The 18,048-nt window shown below is 40.6% G+C and overlaps 1 protein-coding gene across 2 annotated transcripts in view; it reads right to left on the bottom strand.

Annotated features, from left to right (window-relative positions):
- jade2 (jade family PHD finger 2) overlaps positions 1–18,048 on the bottom strand; it is a 161,006-nt gene that overhangs the window by 23,799 nt on the left and 119,159 nt on the right. For both annotated transcript variants that reach the window (XM_053440787.1, XM_053440786.1), the window contains exon 11: positions 9,978–10,095. In XM_053440787.1, the coding sequence (XP_053296762.1) occupies positions 9,978–10,095 (118 nt within the window). The remainder of the gene's footprint in view (positions 1–9,977; positions 10,096–18,048) is intronic.

Raw genomic sequence — 18,048 nt, 5'->3', positions numbered from 1 at the left:
TCACAGCCTCCCGTGGCTTCAGATTCACATCATCTTCCTTGAAATCTGAAGCTCCACAGCAGATCTTTAACAGATTATTAGCAGAACGTTCCTCTTCTTTTTCTCTGCCTGGTCGGGTTGACACGTTTTTCTCTCGGGAGCATCGCGATTTTCTGAATCCAAGCCAATTATTGGACTGTTTGTTGCTGCAGAGTATGAGAGAAATAACTCTCCTACAGCTGTTACTCCTCACAAACTGTCATAGCATGTTCAAAGAGAAGAGTGTTGAACCCAACTAAGAAAACTGCACGTCTATAACACATTCCGTTATAATGATGAAATTAAAGAAGTTATAAACTAGTCATTAAAACAGTAGAGACAACGATGACCACTAATGAGGGTAAACAAGTTGTCGAATGTTCAGATTTACGATGTCTCACCAATGAGCACTGGGTCCACACGGTTCACTCTAACAGCTGAGAGGGACAATGAAATAAAATATGAAAATATAGGAACAATAGTTAGAAATGGTCTCACCATCCAACTTCATTGCTTTGCAAAATATCAAATACCGAGTAAATTAGTTTTAATTAAAAAATGTTGAAATAAATGAACTGATTTATAAATTCCTAATGTCAAAAATCTAACGTGAATTGACGCTGGTTATGTAAAGGGTTAGGGTTACAGTTTATTTTTATATTATTATCATGAATAAAACATAGACAACACATGGGGTTCCTTGTCATGAGGTGTTGCATGTTCTGGTCTCTCTCTTAATCAAAATCTAACATCTAGATAGATAGATAGATAGATAGATAGATAGATACTTTATTATTCCCGTGGGAAATTCAGAAAATCTAGTCCAGCATTCATCCCGGTGCTCAGGATTTTCAACTCTGAGCCGATTTAAAAAATGTGGGAGACCACAGGTGACAGATTTAAAAGATTTATATTATAAGCCACAGAACGCACACACTCAACCATTTGGCCGGAACGTAACATCACACACTTGCCGTTTGTAGGAAACGATTTCACAGTGGTGATTCAGGAGACCTGGGATGTCATCAGCTAGCTGCACTTGCATGTGTTCTGTTTTGCAGCGAAAAACAAAAAGAGGGAAACAAATATATGGGTGAGGTCATGGCTGAGAAGGCGGAATGAGCGTTGGCAGCGTGTGATGGAGGTGAGTTTGAAATGTATGTGTAATGTCCTGGTCAGCTAACTCTTATTGGCAATATGGGTTTGCTCAGTATTCCGTCAGGGCCGACATGTTCGGTAGTAACAATTTGAGACCCGGGTGGCTCTGACACATCCAGTAGCATTAAGGTTATATTGTACACGTCAGGATTATTTGGGTAGATAATCTGTTTCCTTTGGCCTACAATCGGGAACGCCCCCACGATAGTCAGAAGGGGCGAGTTGGGTCAGAAATTAGTGTGAACGAGCCCTTAGAAAAGAAAGAAATATCACAACACTGTCTAACACACTCTCAGATCAAGAGAGAGACCATTGCGCTCACATGTTGTGTATATCAGCCCTAGGGTCTGTGAGCACGCTGACACACACTGTATGACATGTAACAGAGCCCCGTGGAGCACCCCCCCAGCTGAGAGCTCCACTCCATGAGACCTCGCTCTCTCCCTCCAGTTGGGAGTATGGCAGGTAACACAACAGACTGCGAATGTACACATTGATGAAACACAAAACAGAACAACACTGAATACAGAATTATTCAGTACTCTATACTTGTCTTACAGTAAACACCACTAAATTTGACCACCCCTGTCAGCCATAGAGCCTGTGTTCAGATCTGGAAGATATTGAGTTTACAATAATAAAAAATATTGCAAACACAGATCATCAAAATAGTTCCATGTTTATGTTCTTTCAATCCACCAAACAATATTCAACTCATCGTTTGGGCTATAAATTCAATACCCTTATCTTTATGGCATGATTCTACCGACAGACAAAATAAAAGTCATTATTGCTCAACTCTGCATTTAACAGACACAAACACTTGTAAGTTTAACACACGTCTGCACACACAGACAAACACATCATGGAAGAATTGCTCCAGTCACACTCCACTGACTCACATATAAAGCACAGTGATGATCTCACCCTGTGCCTCTCATTCCGTGACATGGGAGGCTCTCATTGTTGGGATGTCTCGTTGTAACAGTCTCCTGCTGTTTACACAAACACCGGGTTCTGCCTACACGGCTAACTAACTCTCCTGCTGCTGTTTGTCATGTTCATGGATGTGTAATTCAGTGTGTGTGTGTGTGTGTGTGTGTATACATTGGTACAGCAGGTGGCACCTGCAGCTACAGTGCAGCTACACTGGGGTTTAGAGGAGCTGAATTTATCTGTTCAAGAGTATGTGTGTGTATATGTATTTGTATGTGTGTGTGTGTATGTGTGTGTGTGTGTGTGTGTGTGTGTGTGTGTGTGTGTGTGTGTGTGTGTGTGTGTGTGTGTGTGTGTAGCTCACAACAGTCACAGTTGACTTGGATGATCTGACACCTGCAGTGGTAGTTGGGCACAGCGGTGGTGCTTTGAGCTTCATGGTATAACGTCTTAGTTTAAAATTCCGGAAACATACATTTACTGATCGGCACCAAACACAAATTACAGGTATACAGATGCTGTAAATGTCATAAATATTACTAGTATGTGATTATAAACATTTAGTATTGGATGATTTTTCATAATTTGACATGGTGTTGGCACAAGAAACGAAACCAGAAGATCACCAATCATAACAATCCAACCTGAGGTGGACGTTAATGTCTGCACCATTGACTGTAAATAAAGATGGACGATGCCTCTCAACCACACTTTGTACGAAAATAAGGCAAAACTACAGCTATCCCCAAACATGAAGGGTTTATGACCTGTATTGCAGCCAGCCACCAGGGGGCCATTAAGGTAGTCTGGTTCATCCTAGGGGATCTGTCACATTGTACATCTTTATGTAAAGTCTATGGTCTGTACCCACTATCAGAGAAATATGCTCAACCATTTTTTGTATATCATACTCAAAATCATAATGTCATGATCGTTAAAGAGGATAAGTTAGGAGGTTGCATCAAATGTCAGTGCAATAGTTGGTGCCAAGGTATGGGGTATAAATTGCAGGAAGTCAGGAGAATCACCAAAGTCAGTAGGATTCATCCTCTGGGACCATGAATATCAGTACAACATTTCATCTCCACTCAAAGACTAATCCAAAGCAATGGGCAAACTGCTGTGCTGAGCTGTTAACATGGCTTAATAGAAAATAAATATATTTTTTAGCTTACAGCAAAATCTATGGCTCTGTGCACATCTATCTGTCTGAGTGTGTGTGTGTTTATGTGTGTATGTCTATGTGTCTGTGTGGCTGTCATAGTCAGCAATAGGCTGTCCTCATGCTTGCTTTAGCATGGAGAAGCGGGGCATGCATGAATGAGGCTGAGAGAGACCAGAGAGAGATTTCACAGTGTGTTTGTGCGTGTGTGTGTGTGTGTGAGGACTGCGAGAGTCAAGAAAAGAGTGTGAAGTTGTTAGGACGACAATACTTGCTGTTTAGAAAGAAACACATAAGAGGGATGCGCTTTTGCGTCTGGCGTTTATTTATGTTGGCCTACAAAACTTTCCATTTTTGCTCGGAGACATTGATGTTTTCAAAAGGTCTGACAGGTTCTGTGTGATGCCTCTATTCCAGAAATACAATGTAAGGTGAAGTGCAAGAATAAACGCGGAGGGAATGTTATGGGGACCGGCAGGGAGCACACTGATTGGGAAGATCACATGAGAGGGAATAAGGTTTAAAAAGTGAGGATGAATTGAATTTCCAGCTCCATGCCAGATCATCTCCTGGCTGACGAGAAGTAGACTGAGAAAAGTAATGTGGAGTGAAAATGACTATAGTGGGACAAATATGCACTGAACACAGATGTGGCTGTAACTCACTTGACACTTAAGCAGGAAAACAAGTCTAACATGAGTTTGTTAGAAGTGAACGTCTGAATATGAAAAATAAGATTCTATTTACGGCCAGGGTTCGCTCACCCGCAGATGCAAGCGTTTGTTTTTAGCACAAGGGAGTTTCCTGTGTGCTGTTCGATTCTTCTTTTGCTTTTGGATATCAGAAACTAATCAATAGACAAAGTGGAGGGCTGGTTTCCCCCCCAAAAAAGATCTGTAACCCTTTTGACAACAGGAACTCAGAAACCTTTTTTTATGAACTTGGGTATTTTGTCTGTATTTCACCCAGAAGAACAAGGACCTAAATCCGGTTCCTGGGTAATTCAGATGCCTTCGGTCTCAATTTCTGAGGCTGAACATTCATTCAAACATCACAGCTGTGCAGCAGAAAATTTAAAAAGGACACTATGACTGCTAATTGTAACCCACTGAACAGAAGAGAGATTTGATGCGGCTTTGTTTGCACTGATCAAGGTCTCTACAAAATGATCTCAGTAAAGATTATATATGAAATGCAAAAACACTTGCTTTACCATTTCTGTCCTTTGACAACTTTTTTAAATTGTTACAGCTTTTAAAATCTGTTTTACAATGTTTCATTGTCAGCTTTTAAAAAATCTGTTGTCTCTAATTATTTTACTGCACTCACCTGTATGAAAGTCAAAGTTTGATTGATTAATTTAGTTTTGCAAGTCACACAATTGGTATAATGGTGATTCAAACAAGGGATTTTAATTGGCTGCAGTAAAAACCTTCATATCTGGAAAAGTCATCAGTCTCTATATCAAAAAAATAACTAAAAACCTAGTTGGATTTTGTCGTGAAGCAGCAAGGGATCTTGGGAGTTGTCGTCCTCACCAACTTTGCCAATGAAAATCTACCTGATGTGACTCAGGCGCAAATCACGTTCATGGTTTAAAGTTTAATTAGCTAACTGGCTAACTGTGTGTTTTTCCTTTTTCCCCACTTCGTTTGCCAAGACAGTTAAAGCAGAGATGGGTAAAGTGGATTTTGATGAAGAATTCCTACATATTATATATTTCACACGTCCTGATGTGGTGGTGTTTGAACAGGTTTGAACACTTGGCTTTTTCACAGGTGAAAACTATCCGATCTGCCCGAGACTTGTGAACGGAGGCTTCCTTCCTGGTACTGTGTTGCTGAAGTGTGAACCACAGGGTGACTTCAGTGAATCCTTAATGAAGTCTGACATGTAGTGTTAGTGTGAAGGTGGCAGGAGTATTGCATGGCTGTATTAAACTTTTTCATAAAGGAGGATTTTGAAGAGCGCACCAGACACTTCTCTCTCTTTTTCCAATTTACTTTTATGGCTTTTGCAGAAATTGTGGAGGCCATTAACGCCAGGGGATCTTTGAGGGAACTCCCAGAGGGACGCCTTCCTAGCACTACTCCCCGCATTGTAATTTCTCCCTTTTTTTTTATCTTTTGACAGGAGGACCATCTTATCCTCTGATCATTTTTCAACATATTCCCCATTCCCCTCCCCCCTAATCTGATCTTGTTCTTTTCAATGTTCTACAGCTCAGAAATGGAGGAAAACTAAGTCTTTGGGTTTTCAAGGACGCCTGCAGGCTCTGCTTGAACATGTGGAAGCTTTCCCCTCGCAGGTTTTAATCTCAGCACAAATCCAACTATCAGCAGTGGAAACCTTTTTAAAACATATTTTTGTCAGATCTTTGCTTTTTCCCTCTTTGGGCTTTACATTCTGCTGCTGCTTTCCTCTCCAATTCTGCGATATTATCCCTCCCTCCAAACCTCCTTCCCTTTCTAGTATAAAAAGGCGCAACAGCACCGGGGGATTCATCTTTTTGAAGTGTGTGATTAATTTCCCCTCTTTCTAGGAGTGCTGAACTGCACTGTGTGTATGTGTGTGTGTCTGTGTGTGTGTAGCCACTGTGTCCCATTTCTTACCTGAGCTCATTAGTGCAATGTGAAAAAGTTTTTTTCTCTCTCCTTCTGTCTTGTCCTCCCTCTCTCCACCCTCTCTTCTGTCCTTTCACACTCACATTCTCTCTCATCAGCACCACTCGTTTCCCTATCTTCCTCCAATCTGTATTTCATCCTATCCCCTTCTTGCCCCATCCTCCTCCTCCTCCATCCTTATTTTCTCTGTCTTCCTCACACACCTGTGCATGCACGCGCACGCTCACACACACACAACTTTGTAGGAGTAGTTAAGAGAAGCCAATACGATCTGCCAACACCAACCTCTGTCAACTTGTCACATTTCCGATTTAGCTAGATTGTAAAATGTTTGCAATTCCTGCATAACAATGACAGTGAGTGTGTGGTTGTTTTTCAATAGAAATCCAGTTTCTAAAGTCTAAAGACAAAATCAGTTGTATGAATACATTTCAGTTATGGATGAGCGATGATTCCTACGAGAAAACTGACAGGCTGTAGAGAAATCGATCAGGTGACTGTTTTTCTGATATCAAAAACAAACCAACACCAAATGAATTTAAAAAAAATTCACTGTAAGATTCTGAATGTGATAATGACAAAGGAGAATTCCTGATATCTTAAGGTTTATTGCTTCATAAACATTAACTTTACGTATACACAGTAGAAACATTATAAGAGGACCTGTTCAGCCAAAGTGCCTTTAAATAAGTCTTTAAATAAGCTTTAACCAATGAATCTTCATTTTGGGTGTCTGATATAAAACAGTCTTTTATTGCTTTTTTTTTTTTAAATAATCAATTTATTAAATAAACTTTACAATAATTCCTGTTGATTAAATGAATGTACCCAAGAATTTTATTCACGTAACAATTATTATTAAAGACGAAACTTTCTTTTAAACCACAATATGGATATTTTGCCTAAGCCAAAACTAACTAGTTTATTAATTTTTTATGTATTTTAGGTGTGGTTATATATATATGTATATATATATATATTTTTTTTTTCATTTTGTTTCTTCATGTCAAATTATTTTCACATCCTGTGTTATTGATGTTTTGAATCACTGTATTAAACTTTTACTTCATTGTGTCTGAGTTATTCTGTAAGGAGTTTACTTTGGTGGACTTGCAGCATCCTGCAGCTCCTCTGACTCCATGTGAGACCACAGGGATAAGAACCTGTCTCCCTGTCCGCCTCGCTGGTAACACGCCAACATTCTCAAAGCATGACGAGAGCAGCCCCTGACATGACAGACAGGCCGATAAACAGGAAGGGCGGACAGGCCGACTGGCAGATGGCGTGTGGAACATGACAGATGAAGTGCCGTGAGAGAGAGACAGGCGGACAGAGGTTAGTGGTTTTCGTTTAAGTTGGGTTAGAGGAGAGACGTGTGTGTTTTCCACATGGAAACAAGCCCACAGAGACGTGTGGGGAGGGAGCATAGTGCTGCTGATGGAGGGAATAGGCTCATTGTGTCAGTGCAGGTTTATAAAAAATTGAATTTTACTATCGTGAAGCTTTTATCTGATGGCAATATGAACTCTTTTAAAACACATCCTTTAAGAACAAAAATATTAAGACAGCATTATGATATTATCAAGCATTGACATTATATAAAATTAAACATATTATATGTTCTATAATTGATAAGTGAATTTCTGGTTTTGGCATTAAGTCGGTTATATTTTTCGCAACCACTAAACCACAATTTTTCATTATAAAAGGTTTTGGTAAATTAAAAAGTAGCCGACATTATGACTAATGTAATTGATATAATGTCATGTTTTTCTTTAAAAAGGAACTAACTGTGTCTGATGAGCCATGCACAAGTTACTGTCGAGTCAGTGCCAGCAGTTATCAAGGTGTGGATTGTTTGGGATTATAAGAGGAGACATCGTCGACTTAGTGTTGAAGATAAAAACTAAAACTGCATCGATATAACATTTTGGAAAGGAAGCTGAAAAAGTGGATTTGTTGTTGTGAGAAATAATAAACATGATGCTTCACTTCACTTCTTCCGCAGATTGTGTAATCACTTCATTCTCAGCTTTTTCGTATTTTGTGTTTGTTGGCGGCTTGCAAACCAGTCTAGAGAAGCATTACTGCCAACCAGTGGACTGGGGTCACTACACTCTCAGTGTCATTATGGTCCACTCTGTACACCAAAACTTAAAGAAGGGCAGCGACAGAAACAGATTAGAAAAATAGGTGAAAGAAGAGGATGAAGAAAAATGGACTGACGAAATAAGACAGAAAGATAAAAGAGGCTAAGGAAAGAGGTAGATACAAGGTGAGAGAAAGGCCAAATAATTATTGCAGACAACCTCATCCTTCACTCTCTGCTGCTCTCACACACGCACGGAGGCACACACGTACACAAACTAACACAAACACACACACCAACTATCCTGTCTAATCTAACTCCTGTGGCAGTGTGAATAGATATGGCCGTTCAGTGCCAGCAGCACAGCTCCCGGTACCTGATGGCAGCAATCTGCTGAGTCAGGAGCTCTGCACTGTATGTGTGTATGTGTGTGTGTGTGTATTGGCGAGAGACACAGGGAGGTTGAGAGAAAGTAAGATTTAGTCCAGTGCATAGATGTGTGTGTGTGTGTGTGTGTGTGTGTGTGTGTGTGTGTGTGTGCATCCTTCCTCTGCAATGATGAGTAGTGCAAATTGAGCACCTTAGACACACGCACACCCTCATGCACACACACACACACACACACACACACACACTCCACAACACAGCTACAGGGGCAGGCTGACACGAGTTAACTATCATTACTAGGCCAGCAAGACATCCCTGGTATAACCATGACAACAGGCTATGACTGTCATCAACATGACAGCTCCAGGTCACGACAACACGAACATGGTTCACGAACATTATACTCGACAAATACAGGTCACTATCATTTTTGCCCTCATCACCGTGACAACAACCATTTTGAAATCTGGCAGCCAATGTGACGACATTAATTATAATTTTTAATTTGTGTAAAAATAGGAAATACAAGCTAAAAAAATACAGACCCCTGATGGATCAATATACTGACATTGACAACCCACTGTGCACATGCACGCACATACACACATATAGAGAATTGTCATCTATCTGTTTGTTAAAGGCAATCCAGTTTCATTGGAAAGTTAAGGCTTTGCAGATATTAACCTTAAAGGGATAGTTCATCCAGAAATGAAAATGCACTCATTATCTCCTCATCCTTATGCTGATGAGGGTGTGTGTGAAGTGTTTGAGGCCCCATCGGATTAGGGGTGAGAGGATAAGTTTTATTTCTTAGTGAACTATCCCTTGAATAAAGATTGTTCTTGATGACAATGTTCTTTTTCAAGTATTTGCAGGACATATCTAGTAAAGAAAAAACACTTAAACACCAACAGTGTCATATACAAATTGTGCCACCACAGTACCTCTGCATACAACCTAGATTTCTCTATTAGGAGTCTTCTTTTACATCCTCAGATTCAGTCTTACTAGATGTAAAAAGGTCTAGACTGGTGGAAAAAGGCAAAGAGTCCCTGGAAGACTATGACCTATGTCCCATGACGCTTCAATCAGTAACTGCCCATATAATGCTTTTCAGTTTTCCTTCCCCATAAGTCATATCATTGTTTTGTGCATGTAAAAGATCTGCTAAGCTAAAAAAGCCAAGCTCATCCTTGACCTGACATACAAACCTCATTTACGCAGAACACAGCAGCATCAACTCAACCAGCTAAATCCATCCCTCCTGATCTCCATCACAGAGCAGCAGCATGAAACGCATCAGGGCTATTCATCTGTGTAGAGTGGACAGGAAATCGAGCTCCGGCGCTCAGTGCTCTTTGCTGTGCAGGTGTCAAGTTTGGTCTACTGTGCAAAAACGATGACAGGCCCTTTCCAAAACTGTCCACCCACCACACTCAGCCAACAAGGGTTTGGATTTAACCGTTACGCAGTTGAGGTTTTTTCCAAACTGTGTGTGTGTTGGTGGTCTTGGCTGCAGTGCTGGAGAGACTGAGAAGTAACTGTTCAGGTGTCTGGAAAGAAAACAAAATATCCAAATACACACTCATGTTTTGGCTCTTACCTCCAGCCATGTCCTCTTCCAGTAGCTGTATCTGCAGGTGGAAGATTTTCTCCTGGAGGTCGCACAGGGTGTGTTTCATTTTCTCCCTCCGTGTCACCATGTAACACAGGTTACGCACCTGGAACACAAGACATCTCTGTTACACTCAGTATTCTCTCATCTCATCAAGATTCAGTGCATGGACAAACAGAAACCCGTCAGTGAGGAAAACACACACAATCATTATGACTGGCTGACAGAACTATAAAAACACACACATACACCAATCTTTGCAGCTTTATTTCATTGCTGTTGCTTTACAGCAAGTGAAACGTGCAATCACATTAATCTTGAAACGAAACTGAAGCAAGTCCCACAATAGGACATGGAATTTTGCTGTGGATAATGTATAAATCATCATCACACGCATTGTAAACAGTCTGTAAGAGTACCACTATGGGTTGTAGTGTGAAGGCATCGCCTTGTTTTAAACATGGTGATGAGACACACAAGAACTATGCATTATAAAACCTCAATTATAAAAACTCTCTTTTTGCTAAAACAGCATAGCAGTGTTTCTGTTCCCTGATTGTCTCACAGTGAAAGTTGAACAAAGGGTGAACACAGAGCTTCGAGCTGCGGACTGAACAGAAGCAGGAAAATTAATAATTTCATATGTCTGTCATACCAGCGACAACACCACTGAATAAGAGACAAAGCAAATACTTGGAGGCTGAAAAGTGACTGGGGTTCCACTGATTGGTTGAGGCTTAGGGATTGATTGATTGATTCAGTCATCACAATTATAAAATGAGAATAATGATTTAACAGATTCTGCATGTGAATATACAGAATCTGAGGGAGAGGGGTTAAATTTTTTCGGGCTGGAAGCATTCCAGTTTTCTTTTCGGATTTGACCAATCCTTTTTGAGCAGGTTTTGGTTGCCTGCGGGTAAACAGTCCTTTACCCAGAGAGGCGGAATGCATTGACTGAAATGCTTTGGCTATCAACTTTTTAGTTTATATGCATTGAGTGTGCAGATATCTGTTCTGAATGTTTTACTAATGCATCGTCAGCTGATGAGCAACGAGAGACTAAACCAATAAAGACATAGGCTAAACAGTCTTCACATTGTATAGTGACTGAAAAGGCTCAGAAGGATGCAAATTATAATGTGTGACTGTGTATAGTCTTATCAAATTAAGCTCCATTCCAGGAGTGAACAATGAAAACAAATGATTCACACTTGTAGCTCTGGGATAAAGTACATCTAATCAATCCTGTTTCCAATACACAAGCTCTTAGCCACTAGCGGTTGAATCAAGAAGATCTAACAGCTTTAACGCATTCATTTCTCATCAGGAGTCGGAGGAGATTCAACAGGTGGCCACTAACATGACAAATAATGATATTATTCTGCATTTGCTGGATGTTTAAATAAGCAAGCGTCTGCTAATACAGCAGGGAAAAGGTGATAAAAGACATTTGAGGGATGTGTTTTTCATGCTTTAGAGTTTTAGCCAAAGTTGAACTTTAACTGTCTGCATACTAGACATCAGTATGTCAGTATCACATCACGAGTGACGAAAGCTGGATGGAAACGGTGGAAAATCTGATGCTTAAACACTTCAGCAGAGCAATATATAGCATCAGGTTTATGTGCATCCTGTAATAAGCGAATCAGAGGTAAGAGTCAAGCAGCGTCGTGCTGCTTCCTGCCAATAAACTGCAGCGTCTTCTTCCACTCAGACATAAACTCCAGTTGAGCCCTGCTGCCTCTCGATGCAACCAAATTGCTATCATATGGCCCTCTAAGCAATATATTTTGCGAGGATGGAGGGTAAAGAGCCGCAACATGCACATGTGAGTGTGCACGTTTGTCGAGCACATATGATGTATGAAGACAAGCTGTGGTTTGTGAATGTGCGTTTTGAATTGGCACCATGTTAGAGAAATAAGTGACAATGAGAGAAGAAAGCACAAAATGAATAAAAGACTTTAACATAGAGACAGAAATAAAATGAAGAGAGTCAGACAGTGCCAGAAGAGCAGGTAAACAAGATTCAAAGATAAGACATGAAGTGGATTCCCCAGCTGCAGTTGTTGTTGTTGTTAAATTCAACTTGATTATTTTATCCACGGATAAAACGATCGCAGACGGGGGATATCTATGTTGGCTGAGAATTTGACAAGGAATGGGGAGGTGTTATTTGCAATAACTTAACCAACAAATATTACAAGAGGTAGAAGGGATGCTCTTTGTTAAATGAGGACAAATGTGTGCAGTTCCGGTAAGAGACAGAGAGCATTGTAGGGCACAAGTGTTCGTAGGTGTTCCGAATGGTCACAGTAGCCGGAGGACTGGCCGATTGTCATAAAGAGGGTTGAGAAAGGATAACCGTTTGACTATCCTGATCCTGGGTCAACAATAAGAATACAATGATTCCAGGAAGGCTTTCTTAGGCTGTGTCCCAATTCAGGAGCTGCATCCTCTGGAGGATTCGGTTTATGAAGGCGTAAACGATGACAATGCCTTTGCAGACTGGACTGTAGACGGCTTTACCATTGGATCTATTGCTAATTGCGCCTTAGCTGGTTTGACAGCAACTTCTTTAGACATCAAGAGGACCACCAAGATGAATTCTGGGATAGGTTGGTCAGGCAGGGAACCAACAGTTGGATCCTGCAATTTGGTCCTTGTTGGTTGGGAATGAAAGGACACAATTGTTGGCCACATTTGAAGGAGCCTTCGAAATGGGGCAGCCCTCACAAAATTTTAACAATTATTGGATAATGATGAGAAATCTAATTTTTTTATCATTAGTCATTTAGAGTAGGCTAGACACTCGAGTTTAGCGGCACATTCCAATAGCGCTAATTTAAACTGAGAGAACCAAAGACGGTGCTTGTAAATGTTTTACAGGCCCATGTTCTCCACGGGAAAAGGTTTATGGCTGTTTAGCTGCTGTTGTATGTTCAAAGCAAACAGTTACAGACAGAAATATGAATGTCCAAGACAAATATTTATCCTCACAGTTTTGTTTTCAACCTAGAGTACAGACTGGATTTCAAGTCCTCCATTTTTTTTACCGCACAACAAATCCAACACAGAATCGTGACAACAAAGTGACTGGAGAAGGAGAGAGAGAAAGGGAGAGAGAGAGGGAGAGGGAGAGCGAGAAAGGTATGGAGGTGGGGAGTAAAAGTAATTGGGTCCAAGCCAGAGCTCTTGAATCCCAAACTAACAAGCCAGAAACGGGATCTTTACCGACTGGATATTTTCTCCCAACAGTAAATCAGTAATCACATTTCTATAACCACATCCAGCATGTGTGCAACAGCATTGTGTTTGTGAGACATGGTGCTAATGTGACACTACAGGCTACACGTGTGTGTTTGTGCACACATGTTGGTCTTTTTATATCTCTTTGTGAGCACACTCTCTGACAAAATGCCCCTCACCCTAATAATCACAAATAAATGTCAAACTCTAACCTTAAAACCAGTTCTTAACAATCAAACAGCCTTAACAAAATAAAGTGTCCACACGATTGACATGTACACATGTTTAGGTCTATGTTTGGATGTGTTTGTGTTTGTTTGTGTGTTCTGGCAGTCCTACAAGCCGACTGTTTATCTGTTGGTCTTGATGGATTTGTCAGCCCGGCCTATCTGACCCATTCTGTCCCTGTTAGAGGGCCGCAGATAAAAATAGCTGCTCAACTGGGACACAATGTGCAGAGCCTGGCTTTGATTAGGACACTGTGTGTGTGTGTGTTTGTGTGTGTGTGTGTGTGTGTGTGTGTGTGTGTGTGTGTGTGTGTGTGTGTGTGTGTGTGTGTGTGTGTGTGTGTGTGTGTGTGTGTGTGTGTGTGTGTGTGTGTGTGTGTGCGTATCGTTTTCAAAATCAACTACCTCTACCTGGACAAATGACATAGGACTAGAGAGCAGGGTGGGAGGTAAAGACGAAGGAAGAGTGATGGAAACGGAGTGGAAATAACAGCTCAGTTGAACTTTACCTCTCTCTCGTTCTGTCTCTCACTCTCTCCAAACTCTACATATGTCCTGAGGATCAATGCAACTTTATTCCCGAATCAAATACATTTTTAGAAATAAAGGGTATTGTTGGAACATGAGGATGAAACACAAATGTCATAGATGTCTGTTTGCCGGTGGAAATGAACTTTCATATCTCTTACAGTTAATGCATAGATAAAAACTTGGCTTTTTCAACAATTTCCCTAACCTTTGTCCAATTTTCAGTGCGGTTTTTCAACTATGTGCACACAACCTATGTTGCTTTAAATTTACCTTATTGCAACTGATGCTGTGACAAATTTATCCTAAATAACTTATGGGTCTTTGTAGGGATGAAGAAAACCAGAGGGCCTTTAATATATTTTGTTATTTGCATAGTTATATTACAAATATAAACACTATTTGTTGAATTGCATTTGTCATCCTGCTATCCACTCTCTTATCTTGTCTTACGGGCTCAAATTCATCCTGCAATAATTTTGTAGAAAATTAGAAACTCAGGTTACATTCTGCACATGGATTAAGTCTTAGCTGAGTTATGATTAGGTGACCTGAAGTGAATTTATTTTTCCTTTGGCTCAAACATCCTCTGACCTTTTCTCACCGTCTCCTCCGTCTGTTTCTGCCTCTTGCCCTTTACCAGCTCTCTCCTTCGTCATTCTTTCCTCCACAACTTAATTCCCCGTCCCCCCCCATCTGCTCCAAAACCCCTAATCTCGTCCACACATCTGTCTGTCCAGCTTCTCATTCTTCTTTAACTCCATCTGTCTTTTCCCCCCGTCTCTGAGTGAATTCATTCATGCTGAGCAGCTATCCATCTCTGAATCAGCAAGCACAGCACCCCTCCACTTTTATCCCTCTCATCTAGACACGTTAACCCACAGACACAAATCTGAGAGCATGTGTTGGGTTACATTCATTTCACTGCACTTGGCACCAAATGAGGATCTGATGCGCAAGTCAGCAAACTCATCTAGTCCAACTAAGTTTTCGAGAAAGACATTTGTAAGCTTCGATTACAGATTGACGAGTTAAAGCTAGGGAAACTTCAGGGGCTGACATGAGTTCACAAATTGAAGAAAGGGATTAAATGAACATGTTTATTACCACAATTAACAGTTGGTGCAAAATGAACAAAAAGATGAAGTGGACTGTCTATTTGTTGGTGTCTGTTGTGCACATCAGGACTTAGTGGAAGATCCAAATGGCAAAGCATGCGCGCGCACACACACACACACACACACACACACACACACACACACACACACACACACACACACACACACACACACACACACACACACACACACACACACACACACACACACACACACACACACACACACACACACACACACACACACACACACTCACACACCACTCCTGCCAAACACCTGTTTATGTTATTAGTGGTTGATGACAGCCAGTGGTCTGCTGACCTCTCACTCTATCTCGCTTTGTGTGTGTGTTTGGCTAAACCCTGTATATTAAAAATAAACTGGTCGACATTTGGCTTTACAAATATTTCAAATTCAGGTATTTAAGTATTAAAGGGATAGTTCATCCAACCATTTAAATTCACTCATTATCTACCCACCACTATGCCGAGGACGTTGTTTAAATGTCAGGGCTTGCAGACAGTTATATGACACCACAGGAGCAGTATGGAGGCATTTCTTTTTCTGTTGTTTTTTTACATTTGAAGTAATGATACCCAGTTACTTTCATTGTATTGGATTTGGCTGCAACACTGTTTAACCCAGAGCTCCAGAAGAGTTTTGTGGACTCAAACACTTCATCCGCCCCTCCATCGGCATAGTGGTGAGAAGATAATAAGTTCATTTTCATTTTATCCCTATCCCTCAACTATCCCTTTACGAAATGCGCTGAGACTCTTATTATATAGTTGGACAAACAGCTGTCACAATTTTGAAAGAAAGAAATAATTTTTTAACAGCAGACATGTTGACTCATCACTTTCAGAGAACAGGTGTTATTAACACGGGCTCTGTTCTATGCCGGTGCCACAGTGAACAACTTGACTTAAGCAGAATGAAGGTCAATTTTACATCAACAACATATAAATATTTAATTGCAGTGCTTTACCAATACTGTATCTGTGGCAGATCACATTGATCCTGTCAATATATTGGTCCGGTTCTATTAATTTTCCACACTTCAAAACAGAACTGGATCTCAGTGTCTGTCAAAGTGTTTAATTGCTGCCTCCTACCTGATACAACATGTGAGTTACTTTGATAAATTAATTTGTTTACCGAGCCTGGCATGAATACATACCATATGGTGTTCTGTGTAGCCATATGCCAACAACCCAGCAATGCTGTTTCTACACTAACAACTGTTTTTTAACCTGTGTAGAGGGTATTTGAGCATTGTTAAAAACACGTTATAACAAAATTGATTATTATTATAACAAAACCAACAAAAAAGTATTATCAGGAATCTTTTCAGTGTATTTTCTGCTTTAAATATCTTCTCTTACACCCTGATGGTGTGTGGGTCTGAGTGAGGAAGTGTTTGTCCGTGTGTGCAGGAGGAGGCAGGAGCTGCGTCAGGAATAATTCTTTCACTGATTTCTGAGATAAAACCCCAGTGGGATCCGAGGAGATGTGTGTGTGTGTGTGTGTGTGTGTGTGTGTGTGTGTGTGTGTGTGTGTGTGTGTGTGTGTGTGTGTGTGTGTACGCGTGTGGAGAAAAAAGAGGAATGTGTGTTTATATATGTGTGTGTGTGGAGAAATTGGAACATGTGTTCATATGTGCTTTTCTGAGAATTAGAGTGTGTGTTTCTCTCTCCAAGTGGCTGAAAATGGATTTCCTGGTATCGATTTAGGTGATATGTGACATGTGATAAAATACTGTGAAGACGTACTGACAGACAGAGAGCAATAAGAAAAGAAACGGCACAGTAACTGTGGTGAAGAAATTGATACGAGGATGAAAACACAGCTTGTTTTTATTCGAGGAATGAGTCACACTCCTCCGTCACAGGAGAAATGACTAGAGAGAAGAGAATAAAGGAGATTAGAGCCTCTTTCTTTCCTCACTTCTCCAACTAACTTCCAGCTTAGATCTATATTGACCCGAACCTCTCAGCTCCCAGAATATTGACTGCAAACCTGTGTTGCCTGCTAATGAGCATCATTGACTGTTCATTGGCCCTGAAACACCAAGACACAACTGTGAGGAGGCAGCACGCTAAAGATCCGGATTATTGATCTTTAATTGGCGTAATATCACCCTAAACCCATTATGGAGAGCCTGGGTTAATTACTAACAAGACAATCCCAACTGGAATAATTAAAGTGGACTGTGCACTTAAATGCAGACAGTTTGTTATACGGGGGGGGGGGGGGGGGGGCAAAATCGATTTGTCACTGTGCTGCTGATGTACGTTGCATCTGTTAGTTACACAGCTGAGATAATTGGGATCATTTACACCAATGTGTTTCTATTCACATCCACATCAATGATCATGATCATTCAAAGCAAATTGAGCATCGTTGGCCACTTTCATAGTGATCAACTCACAGATTTGGCAGCTATGCTTTTCCCTCAGGTGCTGGTGGAAACCAAAAACAGAGCAAAAAGTGGAGCAAACATTAGATTTGACATAAAAACATGACTCCATAAGGATGCTAATGTTTTCCCTTTGTATGCTGCATGTGTTCAAAACAATATTGTTACATCAACATAAAATCCGATACATAAGGAATACCATGATCACAGTTACTGTATGTTCATGAAGTCTTTTAAAGGCATTTGAAACAAGAATGAACGTAGGTTAGATTTTTACAAATTTTTGACCAAAGCAGGCCCAGGTTTTAGATCATCTCATCTGTGATCTAAAACTCTAACTATAGATTTGCTTCCTTTTCCCTCTCGGCCAATTTCCCCAAAATATCCACTAAAAGGTTCCTTCGAACTCAAAAATATAACAACCCAGAGCCGTGCACCATTATAGAAAAGGCCTGCGCACCAGATCATAAATCTTTTTCATTTTCCTTCAGGGACAGTTAGATAAGTTCCACACCT

Source organism: Pleuronectes platessa, chromosome 15 (genome assembly GCF_947347685.1).
Source record: "Pleuronectes platessa chromosome 15, fPlePla1.1, whole genome shotgun sequence".
Classification (NCBI taxonomy): Eukaryota; Metazoa; Chordata; class Actinopteri; order Pleuronectiformes; family Pleuronectidae; genus Pleuronectes; species Pleuronectes platessa.
Note: the sequence above shows the minus strand (reverse complement) of the source record. Positions and strands in the feature narration are given on the sequence as shown.